The sequence below is a fragment of the Candidozyma pseudohaemuli genome, assembly GCF_003013735.1.
Source record: "Candidozyma pseudohaemuli strain B12108 chromosome Unknown scaffold00008, whole genome shotgun sequence".
In the NCBI taxonomy this organism is placed as follows: Eukaryota; Fungi; Ascomycota; class Pichiomycetes; order Serinales; family Metschnikowiaceae; genus Candidozyma; species Candidozyma pseudohaemuli.
In genome coordinates, this window is record NW_020194442.1 from 232444 (window position 1) to 260209 (window position 27766).

At 49.8% G+C, this 27766-nt stretch overlaps 13 protein-coding genes across 13 annotated transcripts; 6 read left to right on the forward strand and 7 right to left on the reverse strand.

Annotated features, from left to right (window-relative positions):
• Positions 1-156: 156 nt before the first annotated feature.
• Positions 157-672, forward strand: C7M61_003303 (uncharacterized protein; the record flags this gene model as incomplete). The annotated part of the gene is made up of 1 exon (XM_024858645.1): positions 157-672. One exon carries the CDS (start codon positions 157-159, stop codon positions 670-672), a length of 516 nt encoding a protein of 171 aa, XP_024713132.1.
• A 98-nt stretch (positions 673-770) lies between these two features.
• On the reverse strand, positions 771-1169 carry HTA3 (histone H2AZ; the record flags this gene model as incomplete). The annotated part of the gene is made up of 1 exon (XM_024858646.1): positions 771-1169. The coding sequence occupies one exon, from the start codon at positions 1167-1169 to the stop codon at positions 771-773; it is 399 nt and encodes a 132-aa protein (XP_024713133.1).
• A 274-nt stretch (positions 1170-1443) lies between these two features.
• Positions 1444-3246, reverse strand: NPR2 (nitrogen permease regulating protein; the record flags this gene model as incomplete). Its single annotated transcript, XM_024858647.1, has 1 exon — positions 1444-3246. The coding sequence occupies one exon, from the start codon at positions 3244-3246 to the stop codon at positions 1444-1446; it is 1803 nt and encodes a 600-aa protein (XP_024713134.1).
• A 2006-nt stretch (positions 3247-5252) lies between these two features.
• Positions 5253-7907, forward strand: C7M61_003306 (uncharacterized protein; the record flags this gene model as incomplete). The annotated part of the gene is made up of 1 exon (XM_024858648.1): positions 5253-7907. One exon carries the CDS (start codon positions 5253-5255, stop codon positions 7905-7907), a length of 2655 nt encoding a protein of 884 aa, XP_024713135.1.
• Positions 7908-8854: 947 nt separating this feature from the next.
• On the forward strand, positions 8855-10567 carry HSP60 (chaperone ATPase; the record flags this gene model as incomplete). The annotated part of the gene is made up of 1 exon (XM_024858649.1): positions 8855-10567. One exon carries the CDS (start codon positions 8855-8857, stop codon positions 10565-10567), a length of 1713 nt encoding a protein of 570 aa, XP_024713136.1.
• Positions 10568-11197: 630 nt separating this feature from the next.
• RRN11 (Rrn11p) lies at positions 11198-14119 on the forward strand (the record flags this gene model as incomplete). The annotated part of the gene is made up of 1 exon (XM_024858650.1): positions 11198-14119. One exon carries the CDS (start codon positions 11198-11200, stop codon positions 14117-14119), a length of 2922 nt encoding a protein of 973 aa, XP_024713137.1.
• Positions 14120-14221: 102 nt separating this feature from the next.
• Positions 14222-15760, reverse strand: C7M61_003309 (E3 ubiquitin-protein ligase; the record flags this gene model as incomplete). The annotated part of the gene is made up of 1 exon (XM_024858651.1): positions 14222-15760. One exon carries the CDS (start codon positions 15758-15760, stop codon positions 14222-14224), a length of 1539 nt encoding a protein of 512 aa, XP_024713138.1.
• A 140-nt stretch (positions 15761-15900) lies between these two features.
• On the reverse strand, positions 15901-18414 carry KIP1 (Kip1p; the record flags this gene model as incomplete). Its single annotated transcript, XM_024858652.1, has 1 exon — positions 15901-18414. The coding sequence occupies one exon, from the start codon at positions 18412-18414 to the stop codon at positions 15901-15903; it is 2514 nt and encodes an 837-aa protein (XP_024713139.1).
• Positions 18415-19397: 983 nt separating this feature from the next.
• Positions 19398-19757, reverse strand: C7M61_003311 (uncharacterized protein; the record flags this gene model as incomplete). Its single annotated transcript, XM_024858653.1, has 1 exon — positions 19398-19757. The coding sequence occupies one exon, from the start codon at positions 19755-19757 to the stop codon at positions 19398-19400; it is 360 nt and encodes a 119-aa protein (XP_024713140.1).
• Positions 19758-20008: 251 nt separating this feature from the next.
• On the forward strand, positions 20009-20674 carry C7M61_003312 (Rab family GTPase; the record flags this gene model as incomplete). Its single annotated transcript, XM_024858654.1, has 2 exons — positions 20009-20066; positions 20118-20674. 2 exons carry the CDS (start codon positions 20009-20011, stop codon positions 20672-20674), a joined length of 615 nt encoding a protein of 204 aa, XP_024713141.1.
• Positions 20675-22828: 2154 nt separating this feature from the next.
• Positions 22829-23830, forward strand: BCR1 (transcription factor BCR1; the record flags this gene model as incomplete). Its single annotated transcript, XM_024858655.1, has 1 exon — positions 22829-23830. The coding sequence occupies one exon, from the start codon at positions 22829-22831 to the stop codon at positions 23828-23830; it is 1002 nt and encodes a 333-aa protein (XP_024713142.1).
• A 1366-nt stretch (positions 23831-25196) lies between these two features.
• Positions 25197-25880, reverse strand: C7M61_003314 (uncharacterized protein; the record flags this gene model as incomplete). The annotated part of the gene is made up of 1 exon (XM_024858656.1): positions 25197-25880. One exon carries the CDS (start codon positions 25878-25880, stop codon positions 25197-25199), a length of 684 nt encoding a protein of 227 aa, XP_024713143.1.
• Positions 25881-26036: 156 nt separating this feature from the next.
• On the reverse strand, positions 26037-27602 carry PPZ1 (salt homeostasis regulator; the record flags this gene model as incomplete). Its single annotated transcript, XM_024858657.1, has 1 exon — positions 26037-27602. One exon carries the CDS (start codon positions 27600-27602, stop codon positions 26037-26039), a length of 1566 nt encoding a protein of 521 aa, XP_024713144.1.
• Positions 27603-27766: the final 164 nt, after the last annotated feature.

The window sequence follows — 27766 nt, forward strand, 5'->3', positions numbered from 1 at the left end:
AAATAATTCCCCATAGCCCTTTCCACTTTTGATTTTACATCATCTATTTCCCAAAATCCCCACAATCTCCACAGCCAGAAAAACCACCCCAGTCACCACGAACCGCCACCGGCCTGTACCCAGACTAGCTCACATCAACAACCACTATTCTTCATCATGAGCGGAATAGCGCTCAAGGTGACGTCGCTCCTTGTCCGGACGGTGGCAAAGCCGATAGCCAACGGACTCAAGGCGCAGGCGAAAAACAACGAGGGCTTTCGAAAAGCGTGCATCAAAATAGCCCAGACGGTTCATTCGACTGATGTGAGGTTGCGGATGAAGCTCTTGGGAGAAAACAAAATCAAGGTGCGCCCGTTGAACGACAAAAAGGCCATCGACAGCGGCGCCAATTTCCTTCTGGAAACATTCATCTTCACTGTGGCGGGCCTGCTTATATTTTATGAGTCGTACCGATCGAGACGGAAACTGGCTGCTGAAAAGCGTAATGTGAAGAACGACATCAGCGAACTTCAGGACGACATTGAAGAGGTGAAGAGCTTGCTCAAATTGCTATCGAAAGAAATCGATCATTTGCAGGAGGCCACGAAAGCAGCCGCTGATGAAACAGCAAAACGGGTGGAGGCTTCCCGACGGGAAGCATCCGAACCAAAGCATGTAAATAGAATTGCATAGATGACAAGCTACAAAACTACATCGACATCACCACCAAAATATACTGTAAGATCACAATTAATATACATTCATATATTGTACAGAGCGCCAACGGCCGCTTATTTGCCCTTCTTCTTCTCCACCTTCAACAACAACGCCTTGTTGATGTGGGGCAACACACCACCGTAAGCAATGGTAGCCTTAATCAAGTTATCCAACTCTTCGTCACCTCTAATGGCCAACTGCAAGTGTCTAGGGGTGATTCTCTTGACCTTCAAGTCCTTGGCAGCGTTACCTGCCAACTCCAAAACCTCAGCAGTCAAGTACTCCAACACGGCGGTCAAGTAGATGGCTGACTTGGAACCGATTCTGATCTTGTTCTGGGCGTTTCTCTTCAAGTATCTCTTGATTCTTCCCACGGGGAATTGCAACCCGGCTCTTGCCGAGTGGGAGCTGGTCACTTTGCTGCTCTCAGCAGACTTGCCCTTGCCTCCGTGGACTTTTCCTTTTCCCGACATTAGGACAATTGGTGATGTTAATGTAAAAGAATGTAGTAACAAGCGAGAGGTTGTTTACTTTTTGCTCGCTATCATAACATAAGGCGCGCGATTGTGGAGAGGGTTACCCGGCCGCGCCGCCTCCTTGTCACATCAACAGATGGCCTCAGTGAAGCTCAGTAAAATAGTATAAGTCTGTGAAGTTGAACCAGTTTCAATTCAACAAAGCAGGTTTTTTGGGCTCGATCACCACATTGAGTCGTTTGAATGGTTTCGCAGTTTCGCTTGCATGACCTCATGAGTTGATGGCAAAGTGAGCGCCTAAGTGATCGAGAAGCTTCTCGACTTCAGACCTCGGCTTCTGCAATTCTGTGCATATCAGATCCATGTGTTGAACGCCCTTTACAAGCTTGATGACTTTGATGAGCTCCTCCTTGTTTTCGTCCTCCTCGTCAGATGATTCACTTTCAGAATCGTCAGACCTGCTGTGGCGGCTGGTCCCCTCACGTAGATCTTCTTCGTCAGAATCATCAGAATCGCTTTCAAAAACCTCCAGATCCGACGAGAGCGTATCGTCGCTTTGGCTGAATCTCTCAACCTGGTAGTGGAAGCTCACCGTCCTGCTTTTTCTTCCAGTTTTAAGATTGCTCTCATTGACTGAGCTCCGGAGAAGCCCCAATTCCTGATTAGAGCTTGCGTGAGACATGGCACGCTGTTTCGCTGCTCGCCTTAGCTGGCTTTCGTGGCTCTTCACCAACTCACTCAATGGATCCTGATTAGACTTTTCATTCTCGAAAAACTTCGTCACGGATTGTAATATTGTATACGAGTGCAGTCTGTAGATGAGACCCCGAACGACGCCGAAGTTTATAAATCTTCTGACGTCTATGTTTTCCAATGCCTTTTGGTGCTGAATGTACCACTCTTTGATTGTCTGGCCCTGATTCAACAGGCGGTAGAGATAGAATAAAGTGGATTTTGAAGGAATGTGAATGGGACGAGACAGCTTGTGGATTCGCCCTTTGGGGCCCTTGAAGTATGTGTTGGGTGATGCAGATGCGGGCTCAAGGCTTTTGCTTCCTTCTGATTCGAACCGTGGGGTTCCTGGAGTGGCTGGAGTGGCCGAAACCAGCGGCGTTGCCACTACCAGATCCTCCGAATTTGGGATTTTGATGACGTAGGCCTGGCATTCTTCGGCCATGCCGGGAGCTGTGAGGAAGTTACCAATATTGTTGGTTGGGGCGTAGACGTTTTTGAACTGGAAAATGTCGACGATGGTAAGACACCTGTAGTGCATCAAATGCTGAATACACTGTTTGGTCAAAAGGTAGTCTGCATCGGCCAATTCAGAAATGCGTTTTACTGAGTTGAGTCCGTTGATGAATGGGAGAATCTTCACCATTGTTGGATCCCAATTGACGTCTATAAGCGAATGTAATCTCACAGCCATGAGAGGGACCTGGAATGCCTTGATGTTCACCGGTGGCGGTAGAACAGGGAAAAGCTTAATGTCCACACTGTTGGAGGTGTCTATGGGTATGCAGCATTCTGAGTAGTTGTTGAGGTCCTGGAAGATCTGGTGTATAAGGGATTCAATTGACAGAAGGGTGAACTTTTTCACTTTTCCCTGACCGGGTGTGTATTGCGTTTTCCCCGTTGACGGTGCTGCCTTATCGCTGAAGAACATCATTTCCTTGTCAAGCTTGCTAAGCATGAAGGACTGTTCCTCCAAGGCCCGGAACATGCGACCCATTCGCTGAATGGCCAGTTCGTACGGCGTCGTATCGGAATTATAAGGAAACACAAAGCAAAAGTTGAAGTTGAAGGAGTTTCTCAGGTATCGGCTTCCTTCGATGTTGACCGGGTACCCCAAGACACGGAGGTTTTCGATCTTGAACGAGATGAGCTTATTGCATAACTGGGGCTTGGGAATGACGTAGTTTTTCACCGTGTCGAAGTTGAAAAGGGAAGCACCTGTGGAGTTGGCTGCCAGGGAGATCGCTGTTTCAGGAACCTGGTGCACAATCTTTGTACCTTCGGTGGGGTGGAAGACGGCATAGAAGATGGCCAAGATGGGCACAAAGCCGTCGCTATCCATGAAACGATTGTGTTGGTGAGAATTGGGTGTGGGTTATCGGTGTAGTAGTATTGTGCGATGATGATAGTGCGGGTTGTACTAGAGTGTCAGGATGTGGAGAGGCAATTTGGGGGTGATACTTTTAAAAGAGATAGTTTTGTGGGATAATGGAGAGTCGTATTTTGATGATCATGTTGTTGATAATGAAAGGTGGTACCTGGAGAACGGGCCATTTTCGTGATTCGCAGCTAGTGTGATACGGCTCGGATGAACAAGGAAGGGTTGAAGAAAGCGAGCCCAGTGACTAATAAAAAGCAAATCCTAGTGACTAATAACTAAGCAGATGAGGAAGTAAACCACCTTAATATCCACAATCGACCGCTTCTGTGCTTCTGTGCTTCTGTGCTTTTGCCTAATTAACTACGACCACTGTGACCTCTCCTCCCCATTGATCCAACATTCCACATATCCTCACACCTCCAACTGATCAGCACTCCGCCGGAAACCCCCGAAATAGCCGCCGCAGGATCCCCCGGTTCTCAAATCTTATTTGTGCTTGTGCCCCTCTCCAGGCGAAAGTTCCCATGTATGTCTCACTTTGAGAGCAAGCTTCCCGAAGGCCAGTTCTCCAAACCATACGGGGAAGACGCAGGAGATATCAGGGAAAAGCCACCAATCAGAAAGTGTAAAATTGGCGTTATTCGATGGGAATGACCGGCTCTGCTGCTGTTGACTCATCGGTGGATAGCTACCTTAGTTCAGAGGCTTTCTACAGCCATCCACGTGTCCGTAGTCGGCTTTCATGTACCAGATCGTAAAACGACAATGGTGATGTTTCGAAAGCGCAGATACTACACAAAACCCGGGGCAAGGCTAAAAAGCTTCCATGGACGGAAAAACCGCCTTCGCCACTTGTGGCTGGTACCTTCCCTGCGGCTTTACGCAAGAATCTGTCGCAGAAGAAGCTGTAGAAAAATATCATCGGAAGCCTCCCGCAAAACTCCCGTGAAAATGTGGAAAACACCAGTACACACACACCCATGGGTCATGTGGCGGCTAAACTGACATGGTAGAAGCTTCGGAACTCCACATCAGCCACTTGTGCCACAGACGACTACGCCACGTTTCACAGGTGCTGTTTGTCAGTGGACGAATTCTGCGAATTTCCCGACTCTGTAGACGTCATATTGACTGCGTTGCCATGACCCTGACCGTTCTAGCCAATGACGCCTAAGCCGGCCATTTCTACCAACCATTGCGCAAACCCAGCACTCAGAACCCAGTTGCTACTACACGCTCGCAACGCCTGCCTCGAGGCAGAAGGGCTTGGGTCAGCTGGAACCCTGAAAATTCAAACCAAAGTAGTCTTGTAGTTTCATGCCTCGACGGTGTCTGTTGCAGCCATTTCTGGAACACCTGCTTGCAGAGCGGCGCTGAAGGAAGCCGCACCAAAGGCCGATTATCTCACGAACCAGAGCAGCTACGGGGATTCTGAAAACACCGTTGTGTTCGGAAAGCCCGCTTTTGGCAGCAATGTGGCATTAAAAACTCCCAGATGTGTAAAACGGACGATTTGCCCAGGTGGGGTTCCTGTGCGACGTGCACTGGCGCAGGCCCTCATTCCAGCCTTAGCCCTGCGTGCTCTTCACCCTCTGCCCGGCGGCTTAGTGATATACGCTACACTTCTTTTTTCATCCCAGTGAAGCTTACAAGTTTTCAGACAATTCACGTCTGTTTCTAATCCATCAAAAAGCCATCTCTTCCCACCGCAAAAGCGCCAGGTCGGCTTATCCATCGAAATATCGGCCTTGTCCTTAAAGTCAGGCACCACCCCGTCGGCCAGTGCCTTCTCCAGAAAACGAAGGACGTTTTTGGCCACAGGCCTGGAATCCACATCCAAACAAACCTTCCACTCGAACGTCCTGCCCGAAAGTTCCCTACAACTAGCCATTCCAGCTTCCATAACATTCCAGCACTCCTAGCTCAAGAAACACCAAGAAGCAACAGTCCCACAGAACAATTCCACCATGAACGCCCAAGCAAAGAAAAACAGAAAGATCTCGTGTGTCCACTGTCGAAAACTCAAACGTAAGTGTGACGGCGAGCTGCCGTGTCTGAACTGCCAGAAACGAAACATTGTCTGTGAATATTCCCCAACAGACAGACGCAGCCAGCGGTTCTCGTTGGTGTACATCAAGTCCTTGGAAACGAATGCCGAAATCTACGAAAACATCCTCAACGAGTTGGTGCTGTTGCGTGGCGACAAGGACGCCTTGGCTGCCAAATTGTCTTCTTTGGAAGCGACTTTCCCCGTCACCGCTCTGCCCAAACCATTGCACCAGTTGCTGGAAGAAATGGAGGCCATCCAGCTGAATGAAGAAAGCGCCGAAAATGAACGTGCCCATCTTGACGATGAAGAAAATTACTACGGCCCTGGTTCCATCTACCATTTTGGCGAGTACACCACGCCCGAACTGCTGAAGGGCCTGCCGTCAGACCAAGTCCTCACTGGCTTGGAAACGGTGCACACCAACTACGACTTCATCAAAAGCGTGGTGGTCAATTTCTTCACTCACCAGTGGCCGCTGCTGAACTCCTACTACCTCGATAAGGAAGCCATTTTGGCCGATCTTCACAAGGGCAATGTCTTGAACAGTACTTACGTCTCCGAGGAGCTTCTTTATGCAATTTGCGCCAACTCCGAACTGCTTTCTTACGAGACCGCCGATGCATACAAGCTTTTGGCATTGAGCAAGGTGTATCCCACAGAGGTGAAGCTGCTGATACCGTTGGCGCAAGCATACATGCTTTTGGCAGCCCATGAGTTCTCTCTAGGCAAGGTGACTAGTGGCTGGCAGCTTTCTGGGTCAGCCATGCGAATGGGCTTTGATTTGGGCTTTCACCACAATGACGGACCTGATATATGTCCAAGGAAAAATCGTCTTTTATTTGGCTTCATGCTCATTGACTCATACATTTGCATGGCGGTCGGAAGGCCTAACACCATCACACAGAATAATGTTCCAGTAAAGCGGTTGCCCGACGAAGACGATGCCAACTTTCTCAACATTCGTGACTCTGTTCTGCTATTGGAACTCACGAGACCAATGCACAAAGCTACTTACGAGCCAATTCTGTTCAACAAAGACCCCAGAATCAACTACTTGTTAAAGTTTAACCGGTCCAAGATGTTCAATGTGAAGATCTTGAAGTGGAAGTCGGATCTTGATCCTGCTTCTCACTGGCTGTACGCACTGCTCAAGGCGCTGGACGATTTGGCTTTTCAAAATCATAACCTCAAGTTCTTGTACTGGTATATCCTTCTTTTCATCAACAAGCCTTTCTTGCATGTTCCAAGACAGTACTCTGCGGGTTATATCATCGAGGAGATGTCCAAGGAGGTGCATTTGATTGTTAACCTGCGTCTTGAGCGCATGGAAAGAGAGGCTAGAGCTCAACAGCTTTATCCTCTCGATGCAATCAAGTTTGTGCGGTATGATCAGTCTGACCCTTACCACTGGGCCACCTTGGACATTTGCATGATTACGCTATTGTCACATGTTGTGGTCACTTTAATCATGGATCATCCTAACAGTTACTTGTACATGGAGAAGCATTTGAAGGCTTACACAAGATACCTCAATGGTGTGAGTGCCAGAAAGTACAAGTGTAAGTTCAGTGCCATGGAGCGTCTCTTGGGAAGATACAACGAGTGGAGATCTTCTCGCACAGATTTACCTGCGGTGAAACTGGCTCCATCTGAAGAAGCCTACGAGATGAAGCAGCTCAAGGAAAGTATTGATGAAGCATCACCACACTCTCTTCTGACAGGTTCAGAGCACGCAGAGACCCCAGGTTCAGCCTACGGCATCACTTCGGGAAGTGATTGTAATCTGCCCTTCGATAAGAAGGTCAAAAATGAAAGCAGACCTGATTACGTTGATGCCAACCAGAATCTTGCTCCACCTCCACCTTTCCAAGCTCCTCCATATCAACAGCAGCCTCCACTTCAAATGATGGAACGGGTTCAATTTGACAATTCGCAGATGGGGCCACCCTTCTACCAACCACCTCCCCAAGGATTTGGACCTTATGGCATGCCACAAGCCCCTATGTATCACCACGCTCCACCGCACAACATGCCAGCTCCAGGTTCTCATCCACCAAGACCACCTAATCAACCGCACCCACAGCACAATCCTCCACAAATGACGCCCATGACGTATGGCCAGATGCCACCCCAGGTTGGTGAGGTCCAAAGCACGCCACATAGCGCATATAGCGTGCCGCAGTCGATCTCCACCATGTCTTGTGAGCCTTCGCTTGCTTCTGTACCTCTGTACCAAGGTACCATAATAGACGAGGAAACGTCTGATTTGCAGAGCAACAGGCAGTTTGCAGGCAGAAATTCTGTTCCTCCCCAATTTGAGAATTTCACCATGGGTGATGGTTTACCGCAAGAGGGTAGCATGCAACAGAATATCAATTTTTACGAAGCCATGACCCAGCCATTACCAGACACACTTGGCTTCAACGAGTTTCAAACAGACCGCACAGCATCCAGCGATAATGTGGGTCAAATGATGGACACTTTGTTCAGCAACACAGGAGAAGAGTTTGAGGCCCCTACGGAACAGTTTAACTGGGAAAAGCTTTTCGACGAGAAGTACGCTGTTGCATAGGCAAGCGAGCACGATGGTGTGAGCGACACTCACGGATATGTATAATGTACTTTTGGTTTGACGACACTTTAGTAGAAAGAGTAGAGCCATTACTATTCTTAAATGAGACAATTCTAGTTGTGAATTTGTTGACGTCTTTGAAAATTGGTCCGAGTATGTGATCAACATTAAAAGCTAAATAGAGTTGAAGAACGGTGCCGGAAATCTGAGAAATGTGTCAAACCTGTCAAGCGGCAATCACGCTGTTATGCGTTTACAGTGCCATTTTTTTCTCAAATGCTGTTGGACAGAAATTTCCATTCATGTTATGATTTTTCATTGAGATGTTGTTTCAAGAGCATCTATTTCACTTTCGCTTATATGCTGGCATTACGGTTTCGACCGGCGACTTACATAGAGGAATGCTACATACTCTTAGAGATTTGGAGACGTTTTAGTACCTTTGAAATTATGATGGAATTGATGGACCGACGGCATTGTCGAAAATCGAGAAATACGGATCAAGAGTCAAACCAAACTTCAAGATTCTCCCCAACACATTCTAAAGGTATCGAATACGTTTTTGTCATTCTGCTCACGTTTTGGTAGGATCGGAAAGTATTAAACTAAAGAGAGTGATGCTATATTCCACCAATTGAGGGCTGTCTTCCCCATAGTGTGCTTTTCCGAAAGTGACTCAAATTTGCACCCATTCTGCATCGGAGTCTCCACACCGATCATCAACATGCGGTACACACTACAAGCGTCAGTGTCACAAGCAATTCTTAACCTTAGCGAAACTTTTAGAAAACCTCCCCATCCAATTACATTCCATACCTTCACCAATTGAACACCATGGTATGCTGGCTTCCTGGTGAAAAATCGGGGTGCGGAGTGCACAGAACCTTCTCGAAAATTTTCGGCCACTATATAAGCAGCGCATTTCCCCCAGATCCAAGAACCACCAAATGTTGAGATCCAGAATCCCCAGCACTAGAGCGTTTGTGCGTCACCTCTCGCACAAGGAGTTGAAATTCGGCGTTGAAGGCAGAGCCGCCCTTCTCAAGGGTGTGAACACCTTGGCCGACGCTGTTTCCGTGACTTTGGGTCCAAAGGGTAGAAACGTGCTCATTGAGCAGCAGTTTGGTTCTCCCAAGATCACCAAGGATGGTGTCACCGTGGCCAAGTCCATCACCCTCAAGGACAAGTTTGAGGACATGGGCGCCAAGTTGTTGCAGGAGGTTGCCTCCAAGACCAACGAGCTGGCTGGTGATGGTACCACCTCTGCCACCGTTTTGGGCAGATCCATCTTCACCGAGTCCGTGAAGAACGTGGCCGCTGGCTGCAACCCTATGGACTTGCGTAGAGGTACCCAGGCTGCCGTTGAGGCTGTGGTTGAGTTCTTGCAGCTGAACAAGAAGGAGATCACCACCTCTGAAGAGATTGCCCAGGTGGCCACCATCTCCGCCAACGGTGACGCCCACATTGGTAACTTGTTGGCTTCTGCCATGGAGAAGGTCGGAAAAGAGGGCGTTATCACCGTCAAGGAGGGTAAGACCTTGGAGGACGAGTTGGAGGTGACTGAGGGTATGAAGTTTGACCGTGGTTACATCTCCCCATACTTCATCACCAACGCCAAGAGCGGTAAGGTTGAGTTTGAGAACCCCTTGATCCTCTTGTCTGAGAAGAAGCTCTCCTCCATTCAGGACATCTTGCCTTCTCTTGAGTTGGCCAACCAGACCAGAAGACCTCTTTTGATCTTGGCTGAGGACATTGACGGTGAGGCTCTTGCCGCCTGTATCTTGAACAAGTTGAGAGGTCAGGTCCAGGTCTGTGCTGTCAAGGCCCCAGGCTTTGGTGACAACAGAAAGAACACTTTGGGTGACATTGCCATCCTTTCCGGTGGTACCGTGTTTACCGAGGAGTTGGACCTCAAGCCTGAGAGCGCTACTGTTGAGCAGTTGGGCTCTGCTGGCTCCATCACCATCACCAAGGAGGACACTGTCATCTTGAACGGTGAGGGTCTCAAGGAGAACATCCAGGCCAGATGCGAGCAGATCAGAAACTCTGTTGACGACACTCAGACCTCCGAGTACGAGAGAGAGAAGTTGCAGGAGCGTTTGGCTAAGTTGTCTGGCGGTGTTGCCGTCGTCAAGGTTGGTGGTACCTCTGAGGTTGAGGTTGGTGAGAAGAAGGACAGATACGACGATGCTTTGAACGCCACCAGAGCTGCTGTCCAGGAAGGTATCTTGCCAGGTGGTGGTACTGCCTTGATCAAGGCTTCCAGAATCTTGGACGAGGTCAAGGAGAAGGCCGCCAACTTTGACCAGAAGTTGGGTGTTGAGATCATCAGATCTGCCATCCTCAAGCCTGCCAAGAGAATCATTGAGAACGCCGGTGAGGAGGGTTCTGTCATTGTTGGCAAGATCTACGACGAGCCTGAGTTCAACAAGGGTTACGACTCTTCCAAGGGCGAGTTCACCGACATGATTGCCTCTGGTATCATTGATCCATTCAAGGTTGTCAAGAACGGTTTGGTTGACGCTTCTGGTGTCGCCTCCCTTTTGGCCACCACCGAGTGTGCCATCACCGATGCCCCAGAGCCCAAGGGTCCTCCACCAGCTGGCGGCATGGGCGGCGGCGGCATGGGTGGCATGGGTGGCATGCCAGGTATGTTCTAAGCGTACAATCGCCTCTTGTAAATAGACTGTACAAAATGACAAAGAATAGTTAAGAGTTGATTCAGTGTAGGAAGTTTGTGAGTGCAGCCACTTCGTTGGAGTTTGACGAGACTCAATGTGGGATGCTTTGTGTGATTTCAAGAATGGTCATTCAATGGATAAATGATATTTGTGAGAGAAACGGTAGTAGTAGTGGTAGTAGTAGTAGTAGTAGTAGTAGTAGATAAGGTACCGCTGTGAGGCTCTATTGAAACATTCGACTAGTTCAAACTTTTTCTATACCTCTAATCAGAATACCATTTGGCGTCAATAATAACTAATTCATGTTGAAGAAAATCGAAAAATTAGAATATTAACGGAAGAAACCCCACTTTTTATGTTTCACGATAAAGCCGGCTCCTCACTCTCACCATTTTGCACCCACACATCGAACCCTGGTGGTAAACCTAACAAATACAAAACACACTCTTGAAACATCGTCAACCAATAATTTGATCACCACCCCGAAACCCACCCTCTCTTCACCTGCCAAAACGAAAAATCCCAAAAAGTGGAAGTTTTTCAGCACCCCCACATTTCGCTTATATAGCCTCACTTGTAGCCTCACTCATCTCATCTCGCACATGGACCATGTTTGAAGACATCGTACGCCACAGCAAGTACAGACAAGCTGGGCTCAAGCGGTCTCGATATGAACGTCTTGTTGATCTTCAGGTCCGGAAAAACCTCGTAAAAGAGGTGGAGAGGCTCCGTGGGTCCGTATTGGACCAGGCCTCCAGAAAAGAGCTTCTACGGCGTGCTTCAGAAATCATCAAAAGCCGATCGCTACCGGAAGAAACTTATGAGTTTTGGCATTCTGGGAAGCTGGGTGAGACGCCCTTGATCGAGGAGCTTGTGGCTGAGGCTGCAGATTTAGAGAAACACGCTAGTGCTGATATCAACAATGGAACAAACAACACAAACGACGTCGACGGCGACGATAGCGACGATGAGAGCGATAGCCTGGACTCGAGCTCTGAAAGCGAGGATATCGAAGAACTTGAGGAGGATGTGGAAGAGGAGGTCATGGACGACGAGGTTCATCCAGATACCCTCTATGCTGCTAGGAAGCTCAAGAAATGGGAAAGCGGATTGGACACAGCACGCTCGTGGGCGAGAGATCGCTTTATTCTCACCAAAGCAGGAATGGAATTCCCGGGGCTTCAAGATGAAAGACAGTCTGTGGTGAAAAGCCATATCACCAATCTCCTGAACCTTCTACATGTCAACATTCTTCGACAGCAATGGGACCTCGCGTACAGGGCCTTTTCGCTTCTTCTCCGTTTTGACTACGTTGATCTCCGTGCTATATGGCCCTTGGGTGTCGAAATATTGACCAGACGGAAGGAAGAATTGGTCAGGCAGAACACAGGCTCCAGACTCGAGCTCTTGAAGTGCAGGCGCTTCTTGGAATGGTTGGAGCTCGTGTATCCTGTATTGCCTAGTGTTCTTTTGACCACTCAGTCCCGTGTGGGGCCTGTTTTTCGTGCTGGTTCCAGAAGACATGCTCCAGCTTATGTGGCGGCAGGACTTTGGCAGCTTTTGGTGGAGAAACAGTACGTGAAACTCCGAGAGTCTCTAGATGAGTTGCTTCTCGTGCCACCGTATTCTATCGATGGCGGCTTCTTCTACATCCAAGCCTTGTGTTGTCTTTGTGAGAACATTCATTTGGCTGACATATACGTGCATTTTGACACCAGAGGTTTTCCCGTTGACGCCGATATCGGTGACCTAGCAGAAGACATGATGCTCCTCGGTTCCAAAGAAACCATCCAAGCCCGCGTGTTGAGCAATATCTCGAAAATAGAGGAGCTGATAACCTCCTGCGAGTCTCTCGGCTTTGAGTATGCCAAATGGGACTTTGACGCCCAAATGAAAAGAGTCAAAGGTTACATGGAGGGCGCCATTCTGACCTTGATTCCCGAGAAGGCGGTTTCTCCAGAGGCTCCAGAAAGTTTTGGATTTTCCTTTCTACATGGCAAGATCGAACGGGCACCAACGGGTCCTCATACCATTGCCGAAAAACATTTATCAAGATTTACGACGTCCAATTCTAGAAAATCTTGGGTTTGGAACTGGTTTACCAAAAACGATGAAGCAACAGCTCGTTGCTTGAAGTGCCTGGAAGAAGTCCAAAAAAGCTCTGCTGGCTCCACGAAACAGTTCATGAAACATTTGCGGAAACATGGAATCAACGATCGTACCATGTACAATGAGTTCATACAATTGAGAAGCGATGAGCCCGTGAAGAAGAAGTCAAGGAAGAGACAAGCCAAAGCAGGTTCAAAACCTACGAAGCGTTCCAACAAAGAGGTTGAGCAAACTACAGCAATTCAAGGTATACCCTCGCCTCCAGCAACAGCAGGCGATTTGGTCACCAAAGAGCCTCCAGCGAAAAGAAGAAAAGTTCCCTTGGCAGTTCGTCCAAATGCTCCTTCTCGCACGCCACAAGCATCGGATTCTGCTCGTCAAACAGTTGAGCCAGATACGTTTTCGAATCCTCCAGATTCGCCACCAAGATCTGAAATGCGTCATTCGCCGGCGCCTTCCATCAAAGATGAACAATCTCCCATTGCATCCCCGGCACCAGTTGTTGATCCACAACAAGACGATAATCAAGATGAGATTTCATCGCCTACTCCTCTGGATAATAACCAGCAGGACAACGAAACATCTGAGAGACAAATTTCAAATGAGTCTTTGGAAAATGATGCTTTGGTGCATAGCGATAGAGCATCTACAGCGTCGGGTCCTGATGATTCAGAGCATGTGGAAGACCTAGCCCAATCAGATGACTCCATCCCTCAAATTCATTCAGAAAAATCTGGTCTGGATAAACCACTCACTGACTCTATTCCGCAAGGTCCACCAGAAACACCAAGGCTTCCAGACAATCCTGACTTAGCAATCGCTGTCAAAGAAGAGATCCTTGATGAGCTCAATTGTGAGCTTCTTGCAGGCGTCGAAGCAGCTGAATCTCCCGTCGAACCTCAACTTTCATCGCCAGCCCCGCAAACACCACCACCTGCACCATTTTCACCAGAACCAGAGTCGCCAGAGTCTCAAAACTTCATGAGCGCAAAGAAAAAGCCCGTTCGTCGTCAGTCCAACTTCTCACCTGAAAGCACTTTCACTGAGTCCCAGGGCGATGCTGATATGAGTATTCGTTTTAGAGAGTTCGCTGTGCAGACAAAAGACCCATTTCGTGTTGATCGGAGCTTCCTCGAAGATACTGAGGAGGAACAGACAATTCAACTGCCTACTCAGCACTTTGATGATATCCCTGACACTTTGAGGTTTAGAGAAGAATTACCTGAAACGGAGAAGGACACTTCTGAGAGAACTGGCATCAAAAGCGAGGATGAAGAGTCCCAAAACATTCTCGAATCTCAATCATCAAATTCTGAATATGGAGACGCTCAATCCAGGTTTAATAGTGCAAGGAGAGCCCCCGATTCATCGAACGATTCATCCGAAGAAACTCAATTTTTCAGTTTCCAAGACACAGCATAGACATAGCAACACTGCATCACACAAAAACTGCATTAATAGATAAACGTTATAAATAACATTCCTAGCCAAATCATTTCTTGATCCTATATCCTATATCCTGTGTTAATTATCCGGGCTAGCACGAAACATTTCGACATTCTCGTTACTGGTATTTTCACGCTTCCTCACGGAGAGCGTGCCAGTGAATTCTGGAGAAAGCCTTATTTGACGAGTATCTGCCGAAGTGCCCGTGGTGATCGGAAATGCTGCCCAATCCTGTGGTATAAATGTGGTTTCAGGGACGGAGTACTCCGTCAGAGTGGGCGATGCTGCCAGAGTCGTCTGGTCACTATCTTCCCTGATTCTTTCTGGAACCACCGCTTCTGCTGTCGCTGTCGCTGTCGCCTCTTCTGCGGTAATGCCAGCTCCAGGCTGGGCAGTTTCTGCAGCAGTGGCGAAAACTGTGTTTCGACAGAGAGGACAGTTATCCGATCTTTCAAGCCAATCCTTGAGACATCCCATATGCAAAATGTGCCCACAACGAAGCTTCTTTGGACGCCGTCTGGCACCGAGCACCTTTTTCTTTACTTCATAGTACTCCTCTTCACACCACATATTGTCACGACAAATGATGCAGAGGTTGTCGCCCAGTTCCAAGTCTTCCTTGGTGGCATTGAGGAGTGATCTGTCAAGCTTCTTGCTCTGCTCTAAGAAGCTGCGGAGCTTCTTCGATTTGGAGTATACTTGAAGCACAGAAACGGCGATGCCTTGAAGTAACGTAATGGGAGGGTTGACGTTACCAAACACGTAAAGGAGGTACATGAACATCGAGTAAAGACAGCCTTTGGCGAATGCCACGAAAATCTCAAATGCCTGGGTGTAGATTGGTTTGTTCTCCCACACTCTCTCTGACACGTCTTCGTCATCAGGGTCTTCTTCCTCGCTCAAGTCCACGTCAACCTCATTTTCGGCTTCTTCAGGGTCGGATGTCTGATTATTTGGAATGGTGTAGAACATGAGCTCATATACGTGAAGAACAAGCTTCCCGAAGTACGCAAATGCCTCCATGCCAAGCACACCAAATTGGATGCCAAACAAAAGACTTCCAACGGAGCCAGTGCCTTGGAACACATCGTAAGCAAGGAATTTTGCCATCACCAAATCAGTCACAGTGAACATCTGTAGTAGAACCAGGGCACGGTAGGTTGCGAAGTTGTAGAACACTTGTCTCGAAGTTGAGATCTGATGCGGAATCAGGTTGACCATCTTCATCTGATAGGCGTCAAGGCGGTCAAACAAGATGATGTGGAAGATCTTGGACGAGATCGTGAGGTTGATCCACACTATGTTAAGGAGGAGATTGTTATCACCGAACATAATGATAAGCAAGTTGATCAAGTAAAATGGAAGCTCCTCGGAGATATGCTCGATTTCGATGATCCTCAACTCGTGGAAGATAAGCTTGATGCTGACGTACCCTGCCACAATAAAAAAACTCACAACAAAGTTGAGAAGCACAAGGAGTCGTACGCTTTCTGTAAGCTCAAACACAAATGTAAGATAATCCACTGAATGAGCAGCCAGGTACATCACGGCAGCAGCAAAAAGGCCGAAGCTAATGCCGCCATACGCTGCAATTGCAATGGCGCCTTTCAGAGGCATTGGGAAAGAATCTGGTGTATAATAAGTGGTGAATTGATGTAACAGCTCACTCGCGATATAGTGTCGTTTCGAATGTGTTTCCGGCTGCAGGTCGTGCGCAATTCTGGTTCCCCAGATTTTGGGTTTGGGTGTATATTAAGCTAAAGTTGGGGGATTCGTGATTTGTGAAGAGATTGGTCGCTTCTCAAGGGAGAGAGGTCTGTGCGTCTTCGTTTAGCAGCATCTGGAATCATAGTCTGGCCGTTTAGAATACGCATGGGCAGTCTGACAGGCAGTCGCAGGGGAGACCGGGAAGCCGGAGTAGAGGCAGGGCGTTTCCACTGGGTGGGTGATCTCTGAAGGTCAGCCAACGACAGATAGAAAACTTTGAGGTTTTTCTCGGTATGGCTGAGGTCTCTCGACAAGTCCAGATAATTTTTATCGATCGTCCCCGAGACCGCCTGGGTCTTTTGCGTAGTTGCTTTCTCGATGGCGTCAGCATGTCCCTTGCTCATGTTTGTGATGTCTCCCAAAACATTATCAACCACATGCTTTGTCTCCTGCTGCATTCGTGAGAATGCGCCTTGCACTTCCTTCGTGGCGACGTCTTTAAAGGAGTTGAGCGACGAGGTGGCGTTGTTGGTTCGGGTTTGAATCGACTCCAAACTTTGCGAGCTCTGCTGAACGTGGACCTTATGCTCCTTACTCAATTGCATCCTCTCTGACTTCATGAAATCAAGGGTACCTTCCTTCATTGCCTCGTTGTTGGCCTCGGCGCTTGACTGGACGAAACCATCGAGCATTCGGCTCATCTGCTGCATGTAAGTTTCCTTAAGGGCTTTGTAGTTTTCTGCCATGCGGGCTTTGTAGCATCTGTCGAAGTTCTTGTAGAGAGAAGACTCTTCCAGTAAATGGGTTTTGTCGATGTACTCTGCAAAGCTTTCGTTCTTCGACCGTATCTCTTCGATTTGAAGCGAGACATTCATGTCTTGAGTAACCTTGTGAAGGAGAGAGAAGTCCATCTTTGCAAGAGCCAGCTCGAACGTTGAAGTTTCCTTCTCTACCTTGGTCGAAACTTCTTTTAGTCTCGTCTCAAGAGTCTTTTTGAAAAGACCAAGATGCGTCTGAACCACAGTAGGAATTTCCTTGACATTCAGCAGAACTTGCATCATATCCTTCAAGTTTGCAATCATCTCGTTAACGTCCCGTATTATGCTCAGGACACCTGTGCCAGTCACAGTTGATACTCGCTCCTTCTGAGAGCTATACTTGTCCTTGAGAACCATAAAGTCTCTCGTAGTCTTCTGAAGCTCTGCAATTTTCGCAGCAAGGTCCAGCCTGCTTTGCGAGCTTTCGTTGAGTATATTGTCATTGAGCAGCTTGAGCTCCTCGATTTCACTGTCTCTGGCCAATAACTTGGCGTTCAATCCCGAGATTTGGGTGTCTTTTTCTTTCAACTCCGTCCTTAGTTCTGCGATGCGTCTTTCGAAATCCTCATAGTTTTGTACACTTATCTTGATGCTGTTGTCCTTTCCCTTGGTGGCCAAAAGGTCTCTATTAAGGCGGGATATTTCTGCGGACATGTCACGAATCTTGGTGCGTTTGAGCACGAGTTCACTATCGGCGGTAGACTGAGGAATATTCTTGATGTTTTTAGCTTTGGAGGCGTAATTGAGGGTCAGCATAGTCTCCATGACATTCAGCTTTGCCGGCGAAATGGTTGCAATTAAGGCCGTTTTAGTCTTTCCTCCAATTGAACCCTGTAGAAGGCGTGTGAGCTTGGACTCTCTATATGGTATATGTCTAGGTTCCCTGCCCTCGCTCAACGCACTGATGACTTTGCCTAGAGTTAGAAGACTTTGGTTGATCAGGCCTGCTTCTTTGGCGCCTGTGTCTGTAGCGCCAGACTTGATGATATCTTCCGACCCCGCGAGATCTACCAAGTTCATCTTGGACAGTCTGACAACTTCCTGACCGGAGGGCGACATGACTGTTTTGAGCAAGGTGATTGTGAATATAGTGTGGGAACGAGAGGACCGTGAGTTGAGCTTGGTGGAGCCCATCTTACGCTTGCCCAAACACTTTTGAAGCATCTCGAAGCCCAGACGAGCATCCAGAACGTCCAATTCGAACAAGTTTTGGATCATGGTTCCTCTTCCATCTCTTGAGCTGTCGCCTAGTAGCCTGAGCTTTGGCTTCTTTGCATTCAACTCAAGCTCGTCATTGATGAGATCATGAAGCTCCTCCTTGTACAACTCCACACACGAGAGTTTGACACAGATGTCGTCTTTGGCAACTTGGAAAATCTCTTGTAGTACTCGAGGCACAATGCCTGCGTGCTCCCCAACTAGCTCTCCCAACATAGTGTATGTTTTTCCAGATCCTGTCAGGCCGTATGCTAGTATAGTCACATTCATTCCTGCCATGAAATCTCGAAGCAATGGCCGAGCTATGTTTCTGTATATGAGCTCCTGGTCAGCATTGGCTCCGTAGACCTGGTCTAGAGTGAACACCTTACCTGTATTGTCGTTCAAGGACGTGTTGTTGACACTAACATAGGGCTCTTCTGTGGAGCAAAAGTCGTCTGGCACAGTCACAACAATGGGCAGCTGGGCAGTCACTTCTGCCTGGGTCCTTCTACGGACTCGGGCACTGACCTGGATTTTATCGGACATATAATACAAAAGACGGTGGTGGTTGTTGTTGTTTGTTTACTTGTGGAGCGATCCATGCAGGCCATCGCCATTTCCACGATCTCGAGATGCAGATGATTTACCACATGACCGTGGAACTACGAGGTGAATTTGTTTGAGTTAGTTATATTCAAAGCTGATGAGGTGAAATTAGAAACATTTACTTTTTCTGTCTTTGAGTCTCATGTCTGTTGCTGTTAAATGTGATGGCTGCGAAAAGTTGTGGGGATTCGCGATGGCAGGTTGAAGAGTTGATGATCTGGAGAGTCACAAAGGAGATAAAATGTTTTTTTGGTTTTCTTTATTGACTGGTTGATGGCCTATTGTCGCAGGCGGTTTAATAAAGACGTGTGCCTTCAGTGTTAGTAGATCGAAGAGGTAACGAATATGCGCAGTGCTCACACGAGATCTGGCGACGAAGGGTAGTGGTCCACACACCAAATGCAAGCGATTGTTTTTTTCTTTTGATATGAAGTCAATTTTTGAGTGAATGAGGTCTCCCAGCTAAGATATTTTGGACAAGTTCCATGAGATCGACCAACTGAGTGTCTCTCTTTCGTTAGCATTAGAATAAAAGTGTTACGGTTATTCTGGAGCTCAGAAAATGTGATCACTTCACCAAGCTAGGCATTAAAGCCTGCTGACTTTAAATCGTCAAAATCCACAACTCAGAGTGCCCTCTCAACCTCGACAAACCCTTAGCAAATGTCAGGAGTCCATCTGCATTTCCTAGATTCTCGAGATTTCAAAATAATCAAATTCTCCAAAATAGCTGTCCAAAGCGAAGGCTACTTAACAACGTAGAGAAATCGTCAATCCACTCAGGCCCAGAACCGTGGATTCGTGGTCCTCCAGGTCTCACCACTAATTCCACTCCAACATGGTACTGCAACTCCACAACAACACTCCATCAGCTCACCTTCCCGCCTACACCAGGCCAAACCTTTCCTGTATTTACATATATGCTAATCGAAGAAGTCATCGTCGTCGTCATCGTCGAGATGCTTCCGGTCAAACACTATCTGGCTCGACAGCGCCTTCTTCTCGTCACGAGAAAGCAGATCCAAAATCTCCACTATATCCTGCTCGCCAAGCTTCCGGCGAATAGACCCCATCGAGATCATCTTCACAAGGTACTGCTCCACGGCGTCGGCCCTATCTGGACGTACGATTCTCACACGAGAAAGTCTTTCTCTGGCAGAAGGCTCGAGAACCTGGGAAAGCACCGAGATCTTCTCGTCCAGACCTGCAGACTGCTGGCCAGAGTTTTTCTGGAGCTCTGCGAGTCTGGCCTCTCTGATAGCGTTGAGTTCAGCTTCGTCCATGGAGAAGAGAGTAGTTGATGCTCGCACTGTGTAGGACGGTCAGACAAGCAGCACTGTGGAGACGCCACAACAAGACGTACGGATGAGAAAAGAAAAAGGCAAATTGGAAGGAAGAGAACGTGCAGAAAAATAAATAACTACCCAAATTGATCTTTCCCCCTCCGTCCACTTAATGTGGAGGTGGCATGGTCCACACCCGTGCACCATCAAGACACTTCAAGACGTGCCAGCGAGCAATACTTGTTAACACCATGAGCGACAGAGGCATTCTAAGAAAGTACAAGATCGTCTTTTTGGGCGACCAGAGCGGTATGTGACCATTCTGCATCTTCAGCTACCCCTTCATCCACTAACACGCAGTCGGCAAGACGTCATTGATCACAAGGTTCATGTATGACACCTTCGATGAGCAGTATGCGGCCACCATAGGCATAGATTTCCTCCTGAAGACAATGTATTTGGAGGACAACAAGACCGTGCGGTTGCAGTTGTGGGACACGGCGGGCCAGGAGCGGTTCCGCTCGTTGATTCCATCGTATATCCGTGATTCACACGTTGCCGTGGTGTGCTACGATATCACCAGCAAGAAATCGTTCAGTTCGTTGGAGAAGTGGGTCAGCGACGTGCGCATGGAGCGTGGCGACGACGTGATTGTGGTGATTGTGGGCAACAAGTCAGATTTGAGCTCCAAGCGCCAGGTTAGCGTGGAGGAGGCCGAGGAGTTCTGCAAGCAGATTGGCGGCAAGTTTCTCATTGAGACGTCGACGAAGGCCAACCACAACGTGAAGCTTCTATTCAAGAAAATCGCACTGTGCTTGCCGGAGTTCAGCGAGAGCGGCGACCAGCAGCAGCAGGCTGAGACAGTGGACGTTAGCATCGACACCTCTGCGCCGCAGGGATCGACGAGTTGTTGCTAGGGGGGACAGTGCAGCGGAGCTGCTATACTAGAAATGCATGATACGTGAACGAGGTGTAGGAGGGGCGGTATGCAGCAGGGGTGACAAGCGAGAGATAAGAGCGGAACGGGGCGTAGTGGTGGGAGGTTTGTTGGAGGATTGGACTTTTGACTTGTGACTTGTGACTTTTTGGTGCAGTTGGGGTGTCGAAATAGCACATGAAGGAGGCCATCGATTTTGACAACCGTTTGAAGATTTTCGATTAATGGTATTTTGGGTATTTGTCAGTCGGCTGGTTGCGAATTGCGTTGCACGTTTTGTGTCAAACTGCGATGACATCAGCGGTGCCGAAGCTTATCGGGGCGCAAAATAGATTTAGAGCGAGGTGAGGCAGTGAGGTGAAGAGGCAGTGAGGGACGAGGGAGGAAGGATGGAGTTTTCCGATGAGATGTGAATCTTTGATCCCATAGAATCCTGACGAGGTTTATTGCATTCCTAGAGGATTACCAAATTCTGGCAATTTGCAAACTGGCGGAATAAACGCAGCGCCTCGACGGCCATCGGGGGCTCAGGCGCAAATGGTGCGTTGACAGCGGGAGGGCAGCAGCAGGGAAGCGAGGCGGCGAACAAAAAGACAAGGCGGCGGTGGCGAGAACAAAGAGGAAGAAGGAGCCCCGGCGCCGCCAGGGGCAGCGGAATGGAGACAATAGGCAGAAAAAGGCAGAAAAAGGCAGGGACAATCAGAAGAGGCAGGGAAGCTGGAAGTGGACAGTTGAAGGGAAATGGAAGCCCGGCGGGAATGCACCGTGGGAAGCGTTTGCATTTGTCTCATTCTGCCCCAGCGCCAAGGCAAATCGCGCGGAGCCAGGGACCCTGAGGCACAAAGACAAAGCGCAAGGGGAGATTTCACAAAGTCAGGGGCGCGGGCGCCACGGAGCCTGGGGGTGGCAGGCAGGTGGGCAAATGGAGGCAGAAGCTTCGGCTATTCAAGGCCCCAGCGTTCTGGTGACTTGGTGTTCTGTTGTTTTGTTGTTTTGTTTTGTTGTTTTGTTGTTTTGTTGTTTTGTTTCGTTGTTTGTTGTTCTGCTTTCGTCACTCTGTGCTGTGGACTCACTTGTCTCCCTGGACTGCCCTGGGCCACCCAGGAGGCCTCGCTAAAAAGCTTCGTGGCGTCTGACGCAACGGCGCAGAGTCGCACGACGCCTATCTGCCAGCCAGCACCTCCAGCCAAGCACCGGACTTGTCAACAAACAAAGCCGCCAAGCAGCGGGCCTGGGGCGGTTGCAGGACGCCAGAGGAATGGGATGGCCTTACAATGCAAGCTTGCGGAGGCCATTTGCAAAGAAAATTTTCCACCTTGCCTATGGGGCGACGCTTCCCACCGCGGCAGCCAAATTAACTTTTCGCTTTTTTCGCCTGCCGCCTCGCCTGTCCACCTGCTCGCCTGTGCCCTCCTGCTCGCCTGTACCCACCAGCTCTGCCCTGCTCGCTTTGCTCGTATCCCGGCACCATGACACAGTCGCAGCCCCAACGCCCCAAGCCCCTCCAGGCCAGCGCCAGCGCCTCCAGGCCGCTGAACATCACCCCACCGAGTCCACAGATCCTACCATCTACTCCGTCTTCACTCTCCGTTTTCTTCACTCACCAATACGGCCGTCCTTTCTCAAGCTCCCCCTGACCCAACACGTTCCCCTGAACCCCAACTTCAACCTCCCTTTGCGTTCACCCTCCCTCCACCTCTTCTTCACTTCTTCAACTCCACTACTTCTTCCCTCCACCACTGCCGGGGCCTCGGCCCCAGGGGCGCGCCCGTTAGTCTCAGGAACAGGGCGATCAGGCACGCCAGAGAGGTCGTGGGCAAGCCGCCCCTGGACATTTCCTGTGCCCCACCGGCTTCTGTGCGTACCCTGTGCTCCGCGCTGTCGGACTGCGTTGGGCTGCTTTTTTCCTCCATCTACTCGTTTTTTTTTTCTTACTCACCGTCCCCTCGTCCGTGGTGGCTGCCATTGTGCTGCGTTTTTTTTTTTTTTTTTTAATCGTTATTTTCCTTATATCCCCCCTCGCTCCCGCCAGCTTCTCTCTTTCCTACCACGCGAGGAAACTCCCCAGATCCTCCGATCCCACTGGCCCAGCCTGCCAGATATTAGTGATCCTTCCCCAAACTCCTCCAGCTCCATGACAGACAAGAAACCAAAACGCCCCAGCAAGGGCAGGGTCTTCCAGTGCACGGGCTTCCCAAACTGCAACAAGTCCTTCACCCGCCTGGAACACCTCGCCAGGCACCGCCGAAAACACACGGGTGAACGGCCCTTCACCTGCCCCCACTGCTCCAAAAACTTCTCCCGCTTGGACAACCTCAGGCAGCATAAGCAGACCGTCCACGCCTACGAAAACTACATCAAGAAGCGCTCCGAGGGCAAGGACGCGCCGCCTTCCCAGCAACAAAACCCTCCCATCCAGCCCCACTCCCAAAACCACTCCCACCTGTCCGTGGCCCAGGGCCTCTACTCCACGCCCCACTTGGCCCACCCGCTGCGTCCCCTCGTGCTGCCTCCCTCCCTGGGGCTGCCCTACGGCGTCTACTACCCATATCCTGGCCATGGCCTGGTGGCCCATCATCAACAACAACAACAACAGCACCAACAACATCCCCACGCACATCCGCCCCCGCCCCACCATGCTCCCATGGGCCTCCGTGACCCGCCCAAATTCAACCCCAAGACGCGGCCAAGGCCCCTTTCCTTGGTCCATGCCTTTTCCGACGACACCATGCTCACGTCCGAGCACGAACGGCTGCGTGGCCTTCCCCCTGCTGAACCACCGCTCCGGACGGCTCCTCCAGCTGCTACATTTGCCCAGGCCGGCAGTCTAAACGTGCCTCCGCCTGGCTGGGGCCTCCCTGCCCCGGGCTCCTCCAGATTCGCCTACCTTACGCCTATGATGGTCAGTCCGCTCTCGCCCTTGTTCCACCAGCTGTTTAACCAGGTGGCGGGGAAGAATAAGCTGACGGGCACCGCCTCGTCGCTGTCGCTGGACGCACAGCTGGAAACACAGCTGCTTCTGCCTCCGGCTCTACCGCCCGTTCGCCTCAAGGGGCTGTGGTTGAAGGACGTGTTGAACAAGGACGAGAAGCCCTCGCGGGTCGCCATCAACAGCTTGATAGAGGAGGAGAAGTGAATGCCCTAGAGATTGAGCTACTTAGAGATTTTGGCCCATTGGAGCCAGCCTAGAGATTCAGTGGTTATGTGGCCTTTGAGCCAGCTTCGGAGGCGCAGTACTAGAAGCCCAGTCTATGCCCATGCCAAACTAGACAAATCGGAGGTTATTCGGCGACCGACCGTCCGATCGACCAGCACCGCCATCAGGGCCTGAAACTGCGTTACATGTTTCCCCCCTCCTCGCTGAATTGAAGCTTCCCCTTCCCCACCCATTGCCCTTCCTTCCATGTTTCCTTCCTTTCCATGCTGAAGCTCAGCGCTGGATCAGATCCCACACGGGCAGATCCACGGTGCTCGCGTTAATCTGCTGCCAGATCGATTCACTCGTCGTTTAGCTCACCCTGCTGTGTCTGAGCAAAATGGCACCTCAAACGGCTCCGCTGCGCCTGTCCGCACAGTGCCTCATTTCAGCTGCGGCAGCGAAATTGGCTCTAGCGTTCCCCAGCCAGGCCCGATTTAAACAGCCGCAGCATTACACGCCAGGCCCCTAAAAAAATAGCTTCTATTATCCGCCAACCCCTCCGAGGCTGTGATCAGCAACAAACGGTTGAGCAAATTTTAAACCTTATTCACCTTGTGTTGTGTGCCCCTGGCGTTTCGGCAATGCTGATCCGCGAAATGTGTCCGCGCGATGCTGCCTAGTACATAATAATTAGACAGCGCTGCTCTAGGCCCCGGTGACGGACGTACATCACAGTGCGTCGCAGCGTCCGGGCACAGAGTCACAAAAGCATATTTGGGATCTTAACCATTTGCCGTGCCATAGGCATGTGGGCCTCAGTTTTGTGTTTTCATTGGAAGCCTATCTAGGTGTCTGCACCGCGGAGCCCTGAAGCCTCTACTATTTTGCGGGGCGTTAGCCGAGCAGCCTGCCAAGTTGGGCCGCACTCGTACCTGCTGCCAAGGGCAGGCTTCTTTTTTTCGCTCAAAAAGTAAGTCTTCGCGACTGAGGTGAAGCTGACTGGCTGAAGCAGCCTCTGCGTCTGTTTCTATAACGTCTTGCCCAAGACCCTTGAACAATGGCTCGGCCAGGACACTTCTATGACTAAACAAAGAAAAGGACGCCGGAAATCAGCCCATTCTGTGAATCGTTTCGAACATGCCCTTGACAAAAATCGTCAGGCCCTCGGAAGCTCGTCGCCGCGTTGGTGCCTTGCCATTTCACCGCACCCGCTCACCGTTTATTTACATTACTACCAGACGCATCATTCTTCCATACGCTGGGGCGCACCATTACGCCACACGCACCGCTTTATTCCCCCTATACGCTGAAGCATGCCTGGACTGACCGTGTCGCCGGTCCTCACGATCTTTATACACATGTACTATAATACCACGCCGTCCACAGGCCGCCTTAGCTGCCGCCTGCGAGCGACCGTTGCCAACTTCTCCACAATCATCAACTGCTGCTCTAGCCTCTGGACCTCTTTCCGGTCCACCACCTCCTCCAATGCCTGAACCATCGCCTGAACGATTCCGTATATCTTTTCGAGATTTGCCACGTACTGACCATACAACTTCCAAACCTCCGCATCCAACGCAAGCTTCTCTTCAAGCTTTTTATCCCGCAAATCAGCGATTTTTTCAATATTGTACTCGCAAATCATCTTCGTGAGCTGTGGGAGAACAACAATATGAATGAGTCGCTCGTAGTCGGTGTAAACTTTGTAGAGCTGCTTGTTCTGCTCGATCTTGATCTTCTGTAGGTCTGCAAGTGCCTTGTTGTCAATGAGAAGCTGCCGAAGTCGAGGATTTTCCACCTCAGAAAACGTCTCGAGCTCAACTTGTGGCAGATACTTCAGGTCTATTAGGGCACGCAAGGGATCGTTTTCCTGTGGAACTGCATTTTCTTGTTTCAGCTCAAACGGTAGCGTGAGCTTCGTGTCGATGGATCTCGAGATGTTAGCGATGATTGCCTCATTCTGCAGGATTTTCTCTGTCAATTCCACAACAAGCCGATTGATAGGCTCGTGATTTTCCATATTTAGTAGATACTTGTACGCTGACATGGTGTTGAGGTGTTGGTATGGAAGGATATTGATCTACTGGTGGTAGTAGGGCGCACTTTGGTGATGCTCGCCTGGGGTACAGATCTTGCCTATCGTTAGTGTATTTGTTACTTCAGTCTTCTCGTCACTCATACGGTATCATCAGCTCTCATTACTTTATCTGCTCTGTTGGCGCAGCAATTGTGCTTGCTTCCGCTCCTGCTTACCCTTTTTCATCGTCTGCTTCAATGCAACCAGGTCCAATGGGTCGAGAAGCTCAAACGAACAAAGCAACTCGTCCGATACGCTCATCACAGCGCCCCAATTGTCAAACTCTCCGCAGTAGTTTGGCGCACTGAACACTGTCACCAACGTACGGTCGTTGAAAAACTCGTATCCGTCCTCCACCACCATGTGTGCCCGGCACACCAAGTCAAACCCAAACTTCTGCAAGAATTTGTTGATGGCGGCTTTGGAGAAAACGTACGACACGCCTCGTTCGTTGTCTTCCCATTCGTTCATCGTATCGGCTGGATCAGACCAGAGCAAGTCATTGAGAAGCCCAAAGTCGGGCACATCAGTCGGCCTGGCAATGTTTCTGATTTCTTCCATCGAGTTGAGAACGGGCGAGAGACCGCCATGCACACAGAAAATCTTGCCAGCGACAATAGCAGCAATGGGCAAGGTGTTGAAAGTATCAATGAAAAGCTTCCATGTCTTGATGTTGCACCGACGTTTGCACTCGTCGTAGAAACCATAAACACGGGTCACATTGGCGCACTCATGGTTTCCTCTGAGGAGGAAGAAGTTCTCTGGGTATTTGATCTTGTAGCAGAGAAGGAGAAGGATCGTCTCCAAGGACTGTTTACCTCTGTCCACGTAGTCACCCAAGAATAGATAGTTTGTCAGTGGCGGGAAACCACACTTGGTGAAAACACGAATCAAGTCGAGGTATTGGCCATGCACGTCGCCCACAACTTTGACCGGCGGGCTGAGCTCAAGTAAAGACGGTTGCAGTAAGAAAATCTCTCTTGCCTTGGAGCAGATAAGCTGAATCTCGTTATTCTTGAGACAAAGGTTTTTTGTACGCTTGCCTGAGTAGCCAGCGTCAAGAAGTCGCTGGATGAAGTCCTCGATCTCAAGTGGGTTCAGGCATTGAGGAGACTCCAAGAGTTCCTCTGGATCTCTCGACGAGCCTCTTCTTGAAGGGGCGGTTCTGGCCAGAACAGACGATCTGGCGGATCTCTTGGAGCTGACCGAGATTGTGTCGGACTTGTCGCCTGGTGTTTCGGAATTGTTGCTGGGCCCTCCGGTGGCCTGAGGAGTGAGGCTGGCATTGGGGGTCTGGAATGTGGAGTTTGTGGGCAGCTTTGAAAGCAGCGGGTCGTCGGCGTTGCTGTTCAGGCGTGGGAGCGAGAGATTGCCGGAGAATTCGGTGTCGTTTGTATTTCTCCGGATCAAAATGGGCAGTTTGGGCTCCGGGGTCTGCATCAGCGGATGAAGGAGAGCATCATCGTCGTCCTCGTCATCGTCAGCTATAGCATACTCCTCGGCATCGCCATTAGCTATGCCGTCAGGCCTCGGTAGCGAGGCAGTGGAGCCTTTTCGGCTGCTCATCCGGGGCAGGTCGTCTTTGCTACCAGAGAGACGGGACCGGATCGACCGGTTGGACCGCTGCAGCACGCCGGTGTCGGACCGGGAAAGAGGAAGGCCATTTTTTGATTTCGATGGCGAATTGCCCATGCCGTTTGGGCTGTCTAGGTGTGTTCTTTTGGACCTGTGGTTGGCCTTAGTGCTATGCCACGGTTTCCTTTTCAGTACCTGGGCGGTTCCTGGACGGTAATGTGAATTGACAAGCCTTTGCTGGAAGACGCTACTTTTGATTCGTGAAGCTCAACTGGTACTTC